The sequence below is a fragment of the Telopea speciosissima genome, chromosome 4, assembly GCF_018873765.1.
Source record: "Telopea speciosissima isolate NSW1024214 ecotype Mountain lineage chromosome 4, Tspe_v1, whole genome shotgun sequence".
Lineage (NCBI taxonomy): Eukaryota > Viridiplantae > Streptophyta > Magnoliopsida > Proteales > Proteaceae > Telopea > Telopea speciosissima.
Window position 1 is genome coordinate 727,093 of NC_057919.1, and position 19,297 is coordinate 746,389.

Consider the following 19,297-nt stretch of genomic DNA (forward strand, 5'->3'; position numbering starts at 1 on the left):
TCTTCTGGCGTGTGCTAAATGCAAGACTTTCGGTCAAGGCTTCTATTTCCAAATGGCTTCAGATCGACCCTACCTGTGTTTTTTGTGGAAATTGTATTGAATCCTATTGGCACTTATTTCTATCTTGCGATTGGGTCAAACACATCTGGGTCGCCGAGCCCCTGGGATTAAGAACTGAGTTCCTGGCCAATGCTTCCTTGAAAGATCTTTGTCTCAATCTTTTATCTTCTCGCCAATTAGACAATCCCTCTATCATTTGGTTTTTTAAGGTTTTTATTATTACTTGTTATTTTCTTTGGGTTGCTAGAAACAAAGTTGTTATTGGTTCTAAAAAACCAAATGCAAGTTGGGTTCTTAAACAGGTCACCCGTTGGATAGCAGATCTAAATATTTTCCCCCCACCTCTTTCTTCCCATAATGTAACAGAGGATTTTGAGGTGTTGTGCCCCATTTCTAGTTGGTCTTCACTTCTGATGCTTAAACATCCTGTTTTAATTTGTGCAGGTTTCCCGATTCCAGGAGTAAGTCTGGCAGGCTGGTCGTATATTTTTTTGTTCGATGGAAGATTTTTGTTCTTAGCTACAGGATATATTACAACATCATCTTTTTTGGAACCAGAACATTACAGTATTAGAATGGGCCTTGACCACGCTCTCAGCATGGGGTTGAAGATAAAAGAAGTATGCTACTCCAACCAATCGATTACTGATGTTCTTGCATCTCCAACTGGTGCTCCTTGGTCTTGGTATTTGATTAAGGACTTGGTATATATTAGTAGTAGGGATCCTAAAATCTCATATGATATTATAAAGGACAAAGTTTGTTTGGGCATCTAGCTAAACTTAGTTAGACTTAGACATGCACAAGCCAAAAATCGTGTAGATATCTCCTTGGTTTAATCTTAATAGTTTTTTTTTTTATAAATAAATAAATAAATAAACTCCTCAAGGTATTGTCCAACAATAGGTTACATAGTGTTATGCATTTTATTTCATCGAGGGAAAAATACCTTTCATTTTATGTGTACTAAAAAAACCTAGGATATTCATTTCACATGTGTACTAAAAAACCTAGGATATGTTGACAACTCTTATGAATGTCAAGATGATTAAATGATTTTTGGGAAATAGAACTTTATGGGGAAGTTGGCTCTACGCTTAGACACAAGGGGGCCAAAATGGCCGCCCCCCCCTCATGAATGTAATATTGATGCCCATGTTGATTCTTTTGCACAAACTCCTGTTGCCACCCCATACACGTAGGGACTATGCTCTTCCATAAGAAACACTTTCCCATTATTTTTTTCACCAAAATAAGATGATAAATTATTTTCAAATATTTTTAGAAAGGCAAGAGATCGTTGTTTGGTCATGTAGCTCCTACATCGTGAGGGCCATGGGAATGCAAGTAAGGGCATTAATATAGATACAATTTTTTAGTTCATGGGGCAAGGCAGAGCTTTTGTGGGATTGTGTCTACGTGCAGGAGCCACGCAACCAAGTAGTGTCCTTTTTTCTCTTTAAAAATATATATTTTTTTCATCGGAGTTAAAGAATCTTTAGAAAAAAAAGACCGAGTTTCGCTCCACCCATAGTGAATGGGATCCCGTTCACCAAGGGGCAGGAAAGGGTATCAGGAGAATATTCTGGAACACACAAAAACCCTACAAGGGGTTTGTGAACCCTAGGACGGTGGGTGAACCATCATCTATGGATGGAGGAACTTAGTCCAAAAAAAAAAACACCAAAAAAACACTCAGTCACTCTCACACACACACACACACACAAAAGAAGGCAATCAAAAGAAAATTAATAGTGGTGTCATGAATAAAGACGTAGTTATGCAGCGTATGCTTATATCTACCTAGCCGGCTAGCCCATTCAGAATAATATGCTGTAGCGCTCTAACTCTGTATTCTTATTAACCGGAGCAATCTTGAGACTTCAGAGTCGAAAGTTCGAGCGCTTCCGAAGGTTCTGAAATCTCTCTCTCATCGTGTTTTTATGTTACTTGTGTCTCTCTTCATGCGTGGTTTGTCTTTGTTGTTATTTGTTAATGGATCTCTAGTAGTATGAATTCATTGCTGCGCGAAACTCCTTTGTGATGTTTTCTTTATTTTCCTCTTCAATTTCTTTTGCGAGTTTTTGATATGGAATCTGGGAGTTTTGAGTTGTCTTAATGTCGTATATGAGTTCAGTTTAATGTTTAGCTGGTGTTATAAGAATTCTTGCCATGAGTGCATGCGTCGTTGGAATCTAGGGTTTTATATTTCTTTTTCCTTGTCAATTCTACCGGCAGATCCAACCGAGTTTGTTGAGAAAGTGAGTTTTTCGTGCTTTCAATGGTATAAGGGTATTAATCCGTGTGAAAACATTTTATGCGCTTTCTTATGTTGTTTTAACTTCCATTCAAGATTTAGACTGGTGCCCAAATAACTTCCGATTTGAAAGTTATATCCAACTGTTCCTCCGCCCCTCCATCCTACCCCATCCCTTCCTTATAAATGATGGTAAGGTAGTTCCATTTAACCGGGTGGACACCTAAGACTTTATATTTGTTTCTTGAAGGAAAGTTGTCAAATTCTAGCTGAAGGATCAGAAAGGAGGAGGTAATTGCTGAAAAGGATATGGGTCGGGGTATTCTCAGACTTGATGATTAATGATTCAAAAGAGGGCATGAACATGGGTGGAGTTATGATTGGAAAACATGTCCTGTAGTTGTTTCCAATATTTTTTTTAAAACCCGAATATTCACTAGGATCTGGGCCAGCCTCTACAAATTTTATTAAAAAATAGCTAAAAAATCGATTACAGGGGAGGGGACGTAATGAAATTTTATTAAAATAGCTAAAAATAGTCAGTTCCAATAGTTGGAATGATGCTTAATTGAATAATGAGATTCTTCATATTTTCAGTATCTATGAAGTTAATGTTGCATGTTAGTAATTGGTAACACAGACAGAAACACTTACTGCTTTCATGCATTAAATGTCTCTCTTGAGCCAAATCATTCGACAGTCATGGTACCTAAAGTCATGAATTTTATGCAACTGATGAATGATCAATGTACATGTCACATTGTGAAATCAGATAAGTATAGTGTCTCTACGGCTTCAATTGAATCATCAAAAGCAAGGATGGCTGGACCACCTCCTGCACTGATGCAAAATATTGTGTTAGGGAACTCATTGAGACATGGATTACCCTGAGATTGTGTGAAGAACTCTCGCAATAGTTCAACTTGAGAGTCCTACTGGTTTATCTCTCCCATCTAATTATGGGCTTTGGGCCTTCTTTTTTCTTGTCCATTGGAAACTAATCAACAATGTTTCATTATCAGCAAGGAGTAAACTATTTCTCACCTGTATGCTTTGATGTTGGTGTATTTTGACTTTATAGTTCGTCCAATGTGCCAACCTCCTCTTGGGTGTTTGTTTGCATAGAAATCTTGTGGGGTTAGAGTTTCTTTGCTTGTCAGTGGTATTATTTCTATTCCTTTTTTGTTCTTGTTTTATTTATTTATTTATTTCTGTAAAAGTCCTCTTGCTTTTGTTTTGGGTCTCTAAATTTCAAGCTTCTATTCTTAATCATTCGTATTTCTATTTTCTATTTCAGTGTCAAATTATAAATTATTACTGGATTGGGGATGGAAACTGGTGGCAATTCTCTTTCATCTGGGGCTGATGGGGTGAAAAGAAAGGTCTCGTACTTCTATGATCCGGAGGTTGGCAATTACTATTATGGGCAAGGCCACCCAATGAAGCCACACAGGATTCGGATGACTCATGCTCTCCTTGCCCATTACGGATTGCTTCAACACATGCAGGTTCTGAAGCCCTTTCCTGCAAGAGATAGGGACCTTTGCAGGTTCCATGCTGATGATTACATTTCCTTCCTAAGGGGCATCACCCCAGAAACACAGCAGGATCAGCTTAGGCAACTAAAGAGGTTCAATGTGGGTGAAGACTGCCCGGTATTTGATGGGTTGTACTCTTTTTGTCAGACTTATGCTGGTGGGTCTGTAGGTGGTTCTGTGAAGTTAAATCATGGGCTTTGCGACATTGCTATCAATTGGGCTGGTGGGCTTCATCATGCTAAAAAGTGTGAGGCTTCTGGATTTTGTTATGTCAACGATATTGTGCTGGCAATATTGGAACTTCTCAAGCTACATGAGGTTGGTCCCATGAAATTCTCTTTCAACCCTAGACCTTTTTTTTCTTCATTATATTTCATCTTCCAAAGAAATTATAACAACACATTATTAATTGAAGGAAGGATTTACTTCATCACCTTGATGCCCATTCTCTTGGGTTTGTTTGGTACTCAAGATAACACAACAAAGTGTGAAGAAGTGAAAGTGAAAGTGTAGGGAAGTTAAGTGAAGCGGAAGAAGTGAGATGCATTTTCCGACTGGTGTTTGGGTTTTCTAAGAATGTGCGATAAGATGAGAAGGTTTGGTTGGACATACCCTTTTTTTGAGTTCCCTCCAAGAGAACCAGAAAATCCTACTTCTGGTCAGATTTCACAAAATCCCACCACCTCTGGTTTGATTTTGTAATGGTTCCTTTTAGGTGTTGGTGGAAGAGTAGGAACCGTACTGAACTTAAGGTGAGGTTTCTTTGAGTAACATATTGCTTGGAAGATGTGAAAAGAGGTTAACTTCACATGCTCTCTTGATGCATGGCCTTAACTTTTCAATTTCTGATTGTTACAAAACCTTTATAAGTTTAGCCCCACCTTATTCCAACCATTCACCACTCTCTGCTCCGAACCTTAAACCAATTTCCACTAAAACCAAGGGTTATGTTGGCACTGCCACATTCTTCACTTTGTTTCCTTTAAAAAGGAAAAGAGGGTGGGGAGGGGGGAGATGTAAATATTTTGTCCAGAAAGAAATCATACCTATGTGTATTGCATGTAGAGAAAATTGTTGGAAGTCTTACCCAAGTGAAGGCCCAAGCAAAAAAGAAGATAAACAAAAACTACATGTACTGATATGGCTATGTCTCAAGCTTTAGGGTTGTCATCCAGGTCTCCTTTTTTTTTCATGTTGCGCAATTGTGTGTGCCCTTGGTATTTAGGTTGTGAGATGTTAATTGTCTCCCCATTTGTTTTTTCAATAGCTGAGTTATTTATTAAAGAATGTATTTTATATTCAATTTGTGCATAGGGAACACATTTTTTTTTTTTGTTTTCCTTCCCCTATTCATATTTGTTGATATTTTCACATCCATGTTGCAGCGTGTTCTATATGTGGACATCGACATCCATCATGGAGACGGTGTAGAGGAGGCTTTCTACACAACTGACAGGGTCATGACTGTCTCTTTCCACAAATTTGGTGATTATTTTCCTGGTACAGGGGACGTACGTGATGTTGGATATGGGAAAGGGAAATACTACTCCCTGAATGTTCCATTAGATGACGGAATTGATGATGAGAGTTACCAGTCCTTGTTCAAACCAATCATTGGGAAAGTGATGGAAATTTTTAGGCCTGGTGCGGTAGTTCTACAGTGTGGTGCTGACTCCTTATCTGGTGACAGGTTAGGCTGCTTCAATCTTTCCATCAAAGGCCATGCAGAATGTGTCAGATACATGAGATCATTTAATGTGCCCCTGTTGCTGCTCGGTGGTGGTGGTTATACCATCCGGAATGTTGCTCGTTGCTGGTGCTACGAGGTATGATTCCCTTTTCTTTGTAACACCGCTGCAAAGAGACTTTTTTTTGTTTTGTTTTTAAAATGAACCTCTTCTCTCCTTTTCCCACTTATAGATGGATTGCCCTTGCCCACACTTTGATAAAATTATCATTTAGAACAAAAGGAAAAAGGGTACATAACTAACCAAAGCTACAATCTGGAGTTTAGACTTAATAATGGTGAAGATTTAATAAATTTCCTGATAACAGTATTTAAATAACTCATTGAATATTAATGTGAGTCAGATCTGAGATTTGGGCTGAAATAAAGCCATAAGAATCAGGCCAGATCCCAAAACAGGGCCTGCGGTTCCCACTTGAACCATAATCTGGTTCAACCAAACCATGCGGTTTGGAGAGTTACCGGTCCTCTCAAAACCAGTCGGAGTCCATTTTAAATTGTTGTTTTATTCCTTACTGATGTAATCAAGATTGGTTAAATCCTAAAAAATCCTATCCTGCGTAGAGTCTTCCCAGCTTTCTTAATTATATTAGGAGTCTTCTTCTTACCCTACGGTTGGAGGTGAATTGGTTTAATTTGGTTTCCCGATTTCTTGTTTAGATAAGGAATGATTCCTATTGGCCCTTCAGTTGTCCTAAGGCGAGTTTGAATCTACCTTTCTTAGGTCTTTAAAATTGTAAGGCTGTTAGCAGCCTCCCCACGTTTTATGTTGAATGGATTTTCTACCTCTTATTCTGTGGTGATTCAGTAGATTCCTGTTGTGGTGATTCAGCAGGTCGATCAGTGGTTATTTCAGTCTAGGCCATTGGTGGTGATTCCATTGGTCGTATCCTTATTGTCTCCCTTCTTCTTCTTCTTCTTCAGTTCATATGTCAGTCATTCCAATTTGGTTTTATGCCCCAGGCAGATCCACGGTTGAAGCTAAGTTATTCAAATCCACCTGAGACAAGAAACTATTATTACGGAGAACCAATTTGGTTTTATGCCCCAGGAAGATCCACGACTGAAGCTATTTACTTAGGAGACTCGGGAAAGATTTGGAAATTGCATGAAGGATCTCCATATGGTCTTTATTGGCCTAGAAAAAGCTTATGACATATTCCTTGGAGAGTTAGTCTGACAAATACTAGAGAAGTGTTTTAAGCAAACATGTGGACCTAATTAATGATATGTTTGATGGTGTGGTGACTAGTGTCAAAATTGTGGGGGGCAAGGTAGTAAATTCCCCATTTCAATTAGGTTACATCAAGGATCAGCTGTAAGCCTTTTTTTGTTTGCCTTATCATGGATGATTTAACCAGGGACATTCAAGATGACGTTCCTTGGTGTATGAATTTTGCTAATTGTTTTGGTGGATGAGACAAAAGCAGGTATTAACACCAAGTTGGAGTTATGGAGATCAACCTTGGAATCAAAAGGTTATAAGATAAGTTGGACGAAGACCAGAGTATATGGGGTGTAACTAAAGTTACACTAGGATTTATGATCAAGGTTCTAAAACTCGGGTTACAACCAAGCTAGAAACTGAGATATGGTCGAAACTGGTCGAAACCTGTGATTATTTCCCAGCCAACTCGAGTTGGTGGTTTTGAGGTCCAGAAATGTTTTTTTTTTTAATCTGATTTTTTGTAATGAGCCTTTTTTTGACATTCTAACCACATTGCATGAACTCTTTTCACAAAATCGTACTTGTAGTTTTTGACCCAAGTTTGATAGTGTATATTGTTCTTGCACATTGGTTGGAAACCAGGACACACACTTGTTTATGCCAAATGGTAAATGATTTTATATTTGTTATTTTATATATTTAAGATATTATTCATAAATAAGGAAATAGCCCTTATTTGAATCCAATAAAAATAGTTAAAAAGTCAAATTCTAAAAGGATAAAAAGTCAACTCCCCAGTTTAAGAACGAAAACTGGATTTTCGGCAGTAGGTGAAATTTTCAACTTTCTAATGCTGGGGTTGTTCTCAAAACTAAAAATTTCATAAATCTTAATATGGTAAAACATTGCTAAAAACCAAAGTGCGGTTAAATATTCATTTTTTTAATGTTTAAAAAATTATTTTCATTTCGATTTCAAACAGCATTCGTGCACACCAAATTAAGTTTGATCGAAACATAACTCCTTCAATATAAATTAGATTTAAGTAATCTTGGATTTGATGGAAAGCTAAACCGAAAATGCTGTTTAAAATCGCTCTAAATGAAAATATTTTTTAGAAAACAATGAATATTTAACCGCACTTTTGGTTTTTAGCAATGTTTTACCATATTAAGATTTATGAAAATTTTAGATTTGAGAACAACCCTAGCATTAGAAAGTTGAAAATTTCACCTACCGTCGAAAATCCAGTTTTTGTTCTTGAAATGGGGGGTTAACTTTTTATCATTTTAGAATATGATTTTCTAACTATTTTTATTGGATTCAAATTGGGGGGTATTTGCTTATTTATGAATAATATTTTAAGTAATTGAATTATTTACTTAAACGATATTAGGCATAAATAAATGTCTGGTTTGATTTCTAACATAAATAAGTGTGTGTTTCTCTTGGTTTCCAGCTAGGTTTCCTCAAGTTTCGACGGTGATAAGTGACTCATTAAAAGGTATTCAGGTTGAAGCTAGCGAAATATGGCCGAAACATGTCGAAACCAGTCGAAACTAATTGAAACCTTATACTTTAAAACTCCCACCTTAACTCGTCTCAGTTTCTTGCGAAACTGAGATATCTCGGTGGTTTCGACCGAGATCGCTTTCCATGCTTATGATGAAGTGGGGGAAATTGATGAGAGTGAGATTCTACAATGTTATTATTTTAAGTATCTGGGTTCAATCATAAATAAAGAAGGTGATATAGAGAATGATGTTTCACAGAGAATTAAAATAGGATGGATGAATGGTGTGGTGTGTTCGGAGTGTTGTGTGATCGACGTAGTCCTTTAAAACTTAAAAGGATAATTTAGTAGAACAATCATATGGCCGGCTATGAGGTATGGAGCAGAATGTTGCGTAGTTAAAAAGCATCATGTAGATAAATTCAGTGTAGTGGAGATGCAGGGATGGATGTGGTAAAACTAGGAAGGATAATGTAAGGAATGATCATATTAGAGCTGATTTGGGAGTAGCTCTAATATATGATAAGCTATGAGAAAGTCGTTTGAGGTGGCATGACCATGTTCAACAGAGGCCTTTGGATGCTCCAGTACGGAGGAGTGATTTGATTCAGGTTGAAGGAACTAAAAGAGCCAGGGGCAGACCTAAGATGATCCTAGGTGAAGTGGTGAGAAAAAACATGCATAGTTTAGGTCTTGTATCAAATATGACCTTGAGTAGAGCTGATTGGAGGGTAAGGATCCATTTAGCGAACCTCATTTAGTTGGGACAAGGCTGAGTAGTTGTTATTGTTGTTAAGAAGGTTATTGAATTAACTTTGAGGTAGGAAAAGACCTTTAGGCATTATATCAAGAATCTATTGGCTTGTTAAGAAATATGTAGCTTACAAAGTGGACTCTAAATATGTGATGATAGGTGATGCAGGTCCAAGCACTAGGAAGAAGAAGAAGCCATGATATGGCTGCTGTGTTGCTTTTCGTTGGAGCCTTTTCTTTTCCCATAGTTTTTTTTAGTGTCTAAGTTATTAGGGGCAAACCAGTCTTTTCCCCCTTTTAAGTATTTTTAAGTTGCTGCTTAGTTTTACTCCCCTCCACGATTTTATTAGAGGGATGATTTGTTTAAACTTGTACTCAGATTTGGTGTACAAGTCTGCTGTTTGTAATTAGTACTTAGATTAGGAATTATCAGTCCTAATCTGAATAGGATTTTGGGCTCAGGGCCCTGACTATAAATAAAGCTCAACGTGGGAGGTTCCCCCACAGTTCATTATTCAAAAATTTTGCTTCTTAGCATTGCTGCTATTGCTGCTCTGTGAGTGCTTGCATCCTTGTGGATCTCAAGATGGTATAGGGTGGGTGGACTCCTGCGACTCCTTGCATCATGAAGATCGGGAGGTTTCTTCAAGTTATCAAGCTGCTGCCATTGTCTCTGCAATCCAGTAAGTTTGGACCTGCAATTTGATTTCAAAGCTTCTTCTTCTAATCTGTCCAGCCATTCCCCTTCATTAGACCTAATCAACACCCCCCCATCCATTAGATCCTAACCTCCATTAAACTTGCAACTCCTACCTTAACTAGGACTCCTTCATAACTTCAGATCTGTCCATCAGTTTCAAACCAAACTTCTAGCATATATCCCCCACACTTCTCCCCACACTCGACCCAAAACCCAGCTCATAACTCCCACTCTATCACCTCCATTCCTCCACTCCATTAAAACCCAAAACCTGCAACTCAATTCTGTCAAAAATTGCAGAATTTGAAAACCTTCCCAAATCCTATTATTTATATGCCATAAAAGCACCCTAGCCCTGCACATTAAAACCCCATAAACCCATTGCCATTATCCAACCCTAACCCTAGTTTCGACCTAAATTAGTAAACCCTAACCCAATCGGCCAGCCCTTGTGTGTGACCCCATTACCCTGGCTCCTTGTGGGACTATTCCTATCTAGGACTACATTAAGTGGTATCAAAGCCATGGCCGACAATGGCAATTCAACCCTAGACAACAATCTGCCCCCCACCTGATCCCATGACAGTAATCATGGATATGCTGCAGAAACTAAATGACAAAGTTACACGATTGGAAGAAAGGCAGGCTGTGCCTCTTGTAAACAACCCTCTATATGTAGAGGAGGATAGATTACAAGTTCACTCGTAGGTACATGGAACTCTGGGAAGGGATGAACATCATAAAGATCATCCCAGACGTCACAGGGACCACAGAGATCATTCCAGGCATGACAGAGATTACAGGGATCGACGTAGGCATGACAGAGATAACTACAAAGAGGATAGGGACAGAACTAGAGAAGACACTCGAAGACCTAATTTCGAGGAATACATGAGATCCTACTTCATTGGAGATGAAGCTACTAATAAGAAGTACGATACATAAAAGGCCAAACTCGAGTTGAAGGAGTATAATGGGCTTGGTGATCCCCAGGTGTTCTATGACTGGCTTGCTGCCCTGGATGATTATTTTGACTGGTATGACTTGCTTGAAGATCGAAAGATGAGACTGGCACGAACCAAATTGATTGGCCCTGTCCGAGAATGGTGGCGAAAGACAAAGAGAGACATGGAACGCGAAGGTAATGTACCTACTAATTGGGAGGACATGAGGTATGACTTGAAGGAGAAATATTTGCCCAAACATTACAGAGCTCAGATGTAAGATCAACTCAACTCCCTACGGCAAGGGATTATGACTGTATCCGAGTATATGCAGAAGTTCGATTCTCTTTCTTCTCGTACTGATACCAAAGAAAGTGTTACTCAAATGTTGTCTCGATTTCGGCTGGGATTGAGATAAGATATTATTAGGGCTATTGGAGTTGCTGATGTTCTGGACATCAAGGACTGCTTTGAGAAAGCCCTGAAGGCTGAAGACCTATTGAATACCAATAGAAGGTTTGGCTCCACTGCTGTCGACACCAGGAAATCTTTTCTAGCATCCAGACCAACTAATGGTTACAATAGAGGTAACAACATCACTGCTGGTTCTACACGGACAACCTACTCTACTAGCAGCTCTTCTCGTGTAGACAACAAGGGCAAAGCCCCAATGACCAACAATGACCCACACACATGCTGTCACTGCAATGAAAAGGGGCATTATGCTAAGGATTGCCCACAAAAACATAGGCCGATTCATGTAGCTGAGAAGGAAGAAGAAAACCCTGATGTTATTGATGAACAGGGTATTTATGTATTACCCCTTGCTGATGATGATGATGGGGCTACTTACTTTGATGACCAGGGTGATGAATTTGAAGATAGCCGAGTTATTCATGTGGTAGCACATATATTGAGTGCTGAAACCAAAGGTGAAGATTGGCAACGTAGTTGCATCTTCTATACTGTGTTAATGTTGTTTCTGAAGACTTTGTGAAGAAGGCAAATCTGAAGTTTGAAAAACATCCAATGCCATACAAAGTCTCCTTACTGAATGGAAATAAATTAGATGTGAACAAGAGATGCTATGTTCCTTTACAGGCCCAACAATACTCAGAGGAGATTTGGTGTGACATCATCCCTATGAGAATGACTGATGTTCTATTGGGAAGACTATGGCTATACGACAACGATGTTGCTCTCCTTGGAAGAAAAAACCAGTGTGTGTTTCAACATAAAGGAAAGCAGATTACTTGGTACCCCCTTAATTTGCCTGAAGAGATACATAAATGCCGTACCATGCGCACCAATCAGAAGGGGACAAAATCTGGAGATCACTTGTTAGCTGTCCCACAAAAAGAGTTTGAACAAACCAGCCATGATTCAGGCTTGGTTCTTGCCGTGGTGACTCAAGAGGTTGCTGCCCAGTCCGATGTGAAGCTTACACAGCCCATCAAGGATTTATTACAAGATTTCTCAGATGTGGTGCCAGAAGAACTGCCCAACGAGCTGCTCCCACTGGGAGACATTCAGCATGCCATCGATTTGGTACTTGGTGCTATGCTACTAAATCTGCCCGCCTACAGAATGAGTCCTACAGAGCAGCTGCTCCAAAAAGGGGTTCATTGAAGAAAGCCCAAGTCCTTGTGCTGTTCCGGCCTTGTTGACTCCAAAGAAAGATGGTTTGTGGCGCATGTGTGTGGACAGCTAAGCTATCAACAAGATTACCATCAAGTATAGGTTCTCAATTCCTAGGCTTGATGATATGTTAGACATGCTGTCCGGTTCTAGGCTCTTCTCCAAGATCGGTTTTCGAAGTGGGTACCATCAGATTCGCATCTGGCCTTGAGACGAATGGAGGACAGCCTTCAAGATCAAAAATGGATTGTTTGAGTGGAAGGTCATGCCCTTTGGCCTGACAAATGCACCTAGCACATTCATGAGAGTCATGACACAGGTACTTCGTCCTTTCATCGGTAAATTTCTAGTTGTTTATTTTGATGACATTTTGGTGTACAGCAAGCATCCAGATGACCATATAGACCACCTGAAACAAGTTCTAAGAGTACTTAGGCAAGATAAGCTGTTTATTAACTTAAAGAAGTGCTCCTTCATGCTGCCCAAGGTTGTTTTCCTTGGTTTTATCATCTCTTCAAAGGGTGTTGAAGCTGATCCGGAAAAGGTCAGAAGCATTGTTGAATGGCCTACTTCGACGACATTCACTGAATTACGAAGTTTCCATGGTTTAGCATCTTTCTACAGGCGATTTTTTTGCAATTTTAGTGCCATCATGGCACCCATAACCGAATGCACCAAGCAGAGTAAGGGCAAATTTGAATGGACAACAGCAGCTCACCAAGCTTTCTAGGTGATTAAGAAGAGAATGACTGAATCTCCAGTGCTACGCCTACCCAATTTTGACCATATATTCGAAGTTGCTACTGATGCTTCCCATATTGGTCTAGGAGGAGTTCTTATGCAGAATGGGCATCCCATTGCCTTCTACAGTGAAAAACTTAATGATGCCAAGACTCGGTACTCTACCTATGACATTGAGCTTTGTGCTGTTGTTCAGGTATTGCAACATTGGAGATACTATCTTATTGGCAAAGAATTTGTCCTATACACTGATCATGAGGCACTTAAGCACCTCCATTCATAGAAATCCATTAGCACCAGGCATGCTAAATGGGTTGCTTATCTATAGGATTTTAATTTTGCCTTCAAATACAAGTCAGGAAAGGAGAACACAGTGGTTGATGCACTGAGCAGAAAAGTTCTAACCCTGGACACTTTTTCAGCCCATGCACTTACCATTGAGCAGGTCAGAGAAGAGTATGTATTGACAAGGACTTTCAAGTCCTATATGCTGATTTGAAGCAGGGTGGACAACACCCTAAGTATTCCTTACATGATGGTTACCTATTCTTAGGAACATGGCTTTGCATTCTCGACTCGTCCTTACAGCACCACATTATCAGGGAGTTACATGGAGGAGGCCTAGGAGGACACTTTGGGAAAGATAAAACCATCTCGCAGGTGGCTGATCGGTACTATTGGCCTCACTTGGCCAAAGATGTAGAGCATGTAATCAGGAGATGCCGAGTTTGCCAGGTAGCTAAGGGTACCAAGCAGAACACGGGTCTCTATTCACCATTGCCGATCCCTCACCAGCCCTTGGTTGATATCAGTATGGATTTCATACTTGGACTGCCCCCTACCAGAGAAAGATTTGACTCCATCATGGTGGTTGTTGACAGATTCACCAAGAGGGCTCACTTTATCCCTTGTCCAAAAACACTTGATGCTTCCCACATTGCCAAGTTGTTTTTCAAGGATTGTTCACATCCATGGGTTGCCAAGTACCATTGTTTCTGATCGTGACGTGAAGTTTACGAGTTACTTCTGGAAGAATATGGCTAAAGACAAAACACCGAGCTTCTGTTCTCTACAACATTCCACCCCCAGACTGACGGGCAAACAGAGGTAGTAAATAGAAGCCTTGGTAACTTGTAGCGGTATTTGGTCCGAGATTATGAGAAGACATGGCTTTCCATCCTTGACATTGTTGAGTTCGCATACAACAGTTCCGTGAATAGGACCATCGGACATACCCCTTTCGAGATTCTCCTTAAGATACAACCCCACCATCCTATTGATCTTCTTCCCTTACCCCCTCAAGCTCGGGTAAGTGTGGAAGCAGATGAGTTCCTCCACCATATCACCGAAGTGCATGCTGATGTTCGAAGGAAGATAGCACCCAGTACTGATCACTACAAGGCCACTGCTGATAAGCGCCGGGTCGTTGAGTTCAAGCTTGGAGAAATGGTCATGGTCCGGGTGAACCCAGAGAGACACCAACCGGGTGTCAACAGCAAACTCCATCCGAAGAAGATGGGTCCATACAAGGTGCTGAAACGTATTGGACCCAATGCTTATGTTCTAGAGTTGCCTGTTGATATGGGCATAAGCAATGTAGTCAACGTGGCTGATCTTTACTTGTACACGGGGCATCATTCAGATGACGGTGATTCGGAGCACATGCTGAGGCTGACCCAACTCAAGCCACCTACTGAAGATGTGATCGAGTAGGTTCTGGACGACATACACATGATCACTCGACAAGGCGCCGGTTACCATTCTTTCCTTGTCAAATGGAAAGGTCGCCTACACTAGGACAGTACTTGGATCCATGCGGATGACTTCAAGAAGCTTGATCTGGAGTTGTATGATCGCTATATGGCCTTCTCCCATTCATCAAAGATGAATGTTTCTAAGCCGGGGAGAGCTGATGCAGGTCCAAGCACTAGGAAGAAGAAGAAGCCATGATATGGCTGCTGTTTTGCTTTTCATTGGAGCCTTTTCTTTTCCCATACTTAGTTTTTTTTTAGTGTCTAAGTTATTAGGGGCAAACCAGTCTTTTCCCTCTTTTAATTATGTTTAAGTTGCTGCTTAGTTTTACTCCCCTCCGCAATTTTATTAGAGGGATGATTTGTTTAAACTTGTCCTCAGATTTGTGTACAAGTCTGCTGTTTGTAATTAGGATTCAGATTAGGAATTATCAGTCCTAATCTGAATAGGATTTTGGGCTCAGCCTTGACTATAAATAAAGCTCAACGTGGGAGGCTCCCCCACAGTTCATTATTAAAAAATTCTGCTTCTTAGCCTTTCTGCTATTGCTGCTCTCTGAGTGCTTGCATCCTTGTGGATCTCAAGGTGGTACAGGGTGGGTGGACTCCTACGACTCCTTGCATCGTGAAGATCGGGAGGTTTCTTCAAGTTATCAAGCTGCTGCCATTGTCTCTGCAATCCAGTAAGTTTGAACCTGCAATTTGATTTCAAACCTTCTTCTTCTAATCTGTCCAGCCATTCCCCTTCATTAGACCTAATCCACACCCCCCTCCATCCATCAGACCCTAACCTCTATTAAACTTGCAACTCCTAGCTTTTCTTGGACTCCTTCATAACTTCAGATCTGTCCATCAGTTTCAAACCAAACTTCCAGCATATACCCCCCACATTTCTCTCCACACTCGACCCAAAACCCAGCTCATAACTCCCACTCTAGCCCCTCCATTCCTCCACTCCATTAAAACCCAAAACCTGCAACTCAATTCTGTCCAAAATTGCAGAATTTGAAAACCTTCCCAAATCCTATTATTTATATGCCATAAAAGCACCCTAGACCTGCATATTAAAACCCCATAAACCCCATTACCACTGTCCAACCCTAACTGATGCAGGTTCAAGCACTAGGAAGAAGAAGAAGAAGCCATGACATGGCTGCTGTTGTGTTTTTCGTTGGAGCCTTTTCTTTTTCCCATAATTTTTTTAGTGTTTAAGTTATTAGGGGAAAACCAGTCTTTTCTCCTTTTAATTATTTAAGTTGCTGCTTAGTTTTATTACCCTCCACGATTTTATTCGAGGGATGATTTGTTTAAACTTGTACTCAGATTTAGAGTACAAGTCTGCTGTTTTGTAATTAGGACTCAGATTAGGAATTATCAGTCCTAATCTGACTAGGATTTTGGGCTCAGCCCTGGCTGGCTATAAATAAAGCCTAACGTGGGAGGCTCCCCAACAGTTCATTATTAAAAATTTAAGCTTCTTAGCCTTCCTGTTATTGCTGCTGCTCTTTGTGAGTGTATATCCTTGTGGATCTCAAGGTGGTGTAGGGTGGGTGGTGTCCTGCGATTCCTTGCATCGTGAAGATCGGGAGGTCTCTTCAAGATATCAAGCTGCTGCGATCGTTTCTACAATTCAGTAACTGTGAACCTGCACTTTGTTTTTAAACCTTCTTCTACCCAACCATTCCCCTTTCATTAGACCTAATTCACCCCCCCTTCCATCCATCAAACCCTAATCTCCATAAACTTGCAACTCCTACCTTAACTAGGACTCCCTCATAACTTCAGATCTGACCATCAATTTCGAACCATACTTCCAGTACACAACCCCCACACCTCTCCCTACACTCGACCCTAAACCCAGCCCATAACTCCCACTCTATCCCCTCCATTCCTCCACTCCATTAAACCTAAAACCTGCAACTCTATTCTGTCCAGGATTGCAGAATTTTAAAACCTTCCCAAACCCTATTATTTATATACCATTAAAGCACCCTAGACCTGCCCATTAAAACCCCATAAACCCCATTGCCATTATGCAACCCTAACCCTAGTTTTTGCCCTAAATTGGTGAACCCTAACCCAATCGGCCAACCCTTGTGTGTGGCCTCGTTACCCTGGCTTCTAGTGGGACTACTCCTACCTAGGACTACATCACTAACCCTAGTTTTGACCTAAATTAGTAAACCCTAACCCAATTGGCCAGCCCTTGTGTGTGACCCCATTACCCTGGCTCCTAGTGGGACTACTCCTATCCAGGACTACATTAATAGGTCAAAAAGTTTGATGGATTTTCTAAACCCAGAACTACATTCAGGTAAAGCCACCCTAGCGCTGTCACAGTATTGCTCTTGACTTGGTTCTGTTCCGGCGATAGAACTTGATCCGATTGGTTTATTATTAATCATAAATGGATATACTTCGTCTTGACCTCGTGGTGATCTGAATCCATACATTTGACTTCGAATTTTCATATATTCTCCTTTTCCTTACCCTCATTTAAAGTTTTCAATGAACCTTTTTCAACTTCCATGTCGACCAAAGTCAGCTCTTATCAAACCGTAGGTTTTATCTTGATTATTTCAAAGCATGTGTGATGCAGATCCAAGCATCCACGAGTTGAAGAAGGCACCCTAATCATAGGGCCATAGCTAGGAGCCTTAGTTATTTTAGCCTTAGTTTATTTTCTGTCTTCTATACTTAGTTTATTTTTCAGCTTATGTGTAACTTAAATTGAACCGGTTCAGTTTTGGTTCAATTTAAGTGATTAATTCTTATTGGTTGTTGGTGCTTATTTCTTATTGGTAGATTAGGAATCTGTTGTTCTAAGTGTTTTAATTTCATCGCTCCACGATTTTTAGAGGGAGAGCTTTTAGATTTGTATTAGGATTGGGCCTTAGGCCATATTATTTATTAATGAAAACGTGGGAGGCTCCCCCACAATTTAGACTTTGAAAAATTTGTTTGCTGTTGCTGCCATTGTTGCTGCTGCTGTTTAGCTCCACATGAGTGTGCCTTGTGAGTAACATCTAGGTTGCCTTGTGACTAACATCAAGGTGAAGGGGTTGGTGGACTCCAATCGACTCCTTGCAACTTGTAGATCTGGAGGGCCTTCTTCTAGTTCTTCGAAGCTGTTGCTATTGAAGAACCTGCATATTCCAGTAAGTATTTTACCCTTTTATTCATCCCTATCTTCTCCTAATCTTCTACAGCCTACTCTAACATCCCCCCTTCTATTTTATTTGAATTTCCTGAACCCTAGTTCACTTACAGCCTTAACCATCCATTAAAATCCATCCAAATTTTAATCACAACATCTTTGCATCCATCTCTACACTCGATCCAGGTTGCTGCCCTATTCTTAACTCCTAAAACCTTATCCCCCCTCTTCTCTGTAAAAGCCCAAAACCCTAAAATTTCATCCAGCCGTATCCAACAATCAAAACCCCACCCAACCATGGCCGAATCTTCTCCTTTACCCCTGGAACACTCGATCCAAAGCCCTGGTCCTGAATCCCCATCTAAGCCCTAAAACTTTCCTATTTCCCAAAACCCGAAACCCTAACCCTAATTTTCTGAAATTTAATTTTTTAATTAAACATCATTCAAACCATCACTGTTAGCTTTCCCTGGGCCTGCCTAACTTTACTAAATAAAACCCTACCTCATTACCCTAAACCTAACCCCAATTCTGCACCAATTGGCCAGCTGATTTAGGAAGGTCCTGGTTATTGGCTCCTAGTAGACCTATCCTCTATCTAGGACTACATTAATGTGAGCCAATTGAACCCAATTTCGAGCACTATACTACTTTATGACATATGATCTCTGCAAACATCTATGCATGACTCTTAATGAGTTCCCTTATTTTCTATGTTTGGTTGTGAAGCGAAAGCAAGTGACTAGCCACAATAACTACATTCATGACCAATTTTATGCATGGGTGGAGTTGGGTTGTTGCATATATCACCGTCCCCTCAAATTTTAGTTTTCTACATCTATTATACATGATTTAAACAGCAATGGCCTATGTAAAATTGCTTCCATTGCTGTCCAAATAGAATGCTCTCTTGTTTTCTAATTCCCTTTCCTAAATTTTGAACAATGTAAGTTTGATTAGTTTTTTCCCCTCTATACATTTTTGTGGTAAGCAGTCATATTATCAAACAAAGCATACTTTATTTGGACTTATTTTATCTAAGCAGTTCGTATTTGATGGACTTATTCTCTCTTATTTTTCTTCATCATTCTCCTAATTCTATTTTTTTTTTAAAAAATTTGATGGAATTTTATTTTATAGAAATAATTGAATTATTTTTTAACCTTTAGAAGCCATGAAATATCTGACCAAATGATTACCTTGTTTGTCTAAATTCTTTTCTCTAGTAGTTTTACATCTGAATCCTTTTTAGGTTAAAGGGAAAAATGTTTTTTTTGAGAAAATGCAACCGTTTTAAGCATAGTAGGGTTAGTGACTTGATTTAAGCAAC

At 39.9% G+C, this 19,297-nt stretch overlaps 1 protein-coding gene across 6 annotated transcripts in view; it reads left to right on the forward strand.

Annotated features, from left to right (window-relative positions):
• The first annotated feature begins 1,910 nt into the window (after positions 1 to 1,910).
• LOC122658487 (histone deacetylase 19) overlaps positions 1,911 to 19,297 on the forward strand; it is a 61,438-nt gene continuing 44,051 nt past the window's right edge. For 2 of the 6 annotated variants that reach the window (XM_043853471.1, XM_043853473.1), the window contains exons 1-3: positions 2,517 to 2,636; positions 3,615 to 4,173; positions 5,241 to 5,681. In XM_043853471.1, the coding sequence (XP_043709406.1) occupies positions 3,646 to 4,173; positions 5,241 to 5,681 (969 nt within the window). In that variant the 5' untranslated portion in view covers positions 2,517 to 2,636; positions 3,615 to 3,645. The other 4 variants (XM_043853468.1, XM_043853469.1, XM_043853470.1 and 1 more) reach the window with 4 other exon arrangements.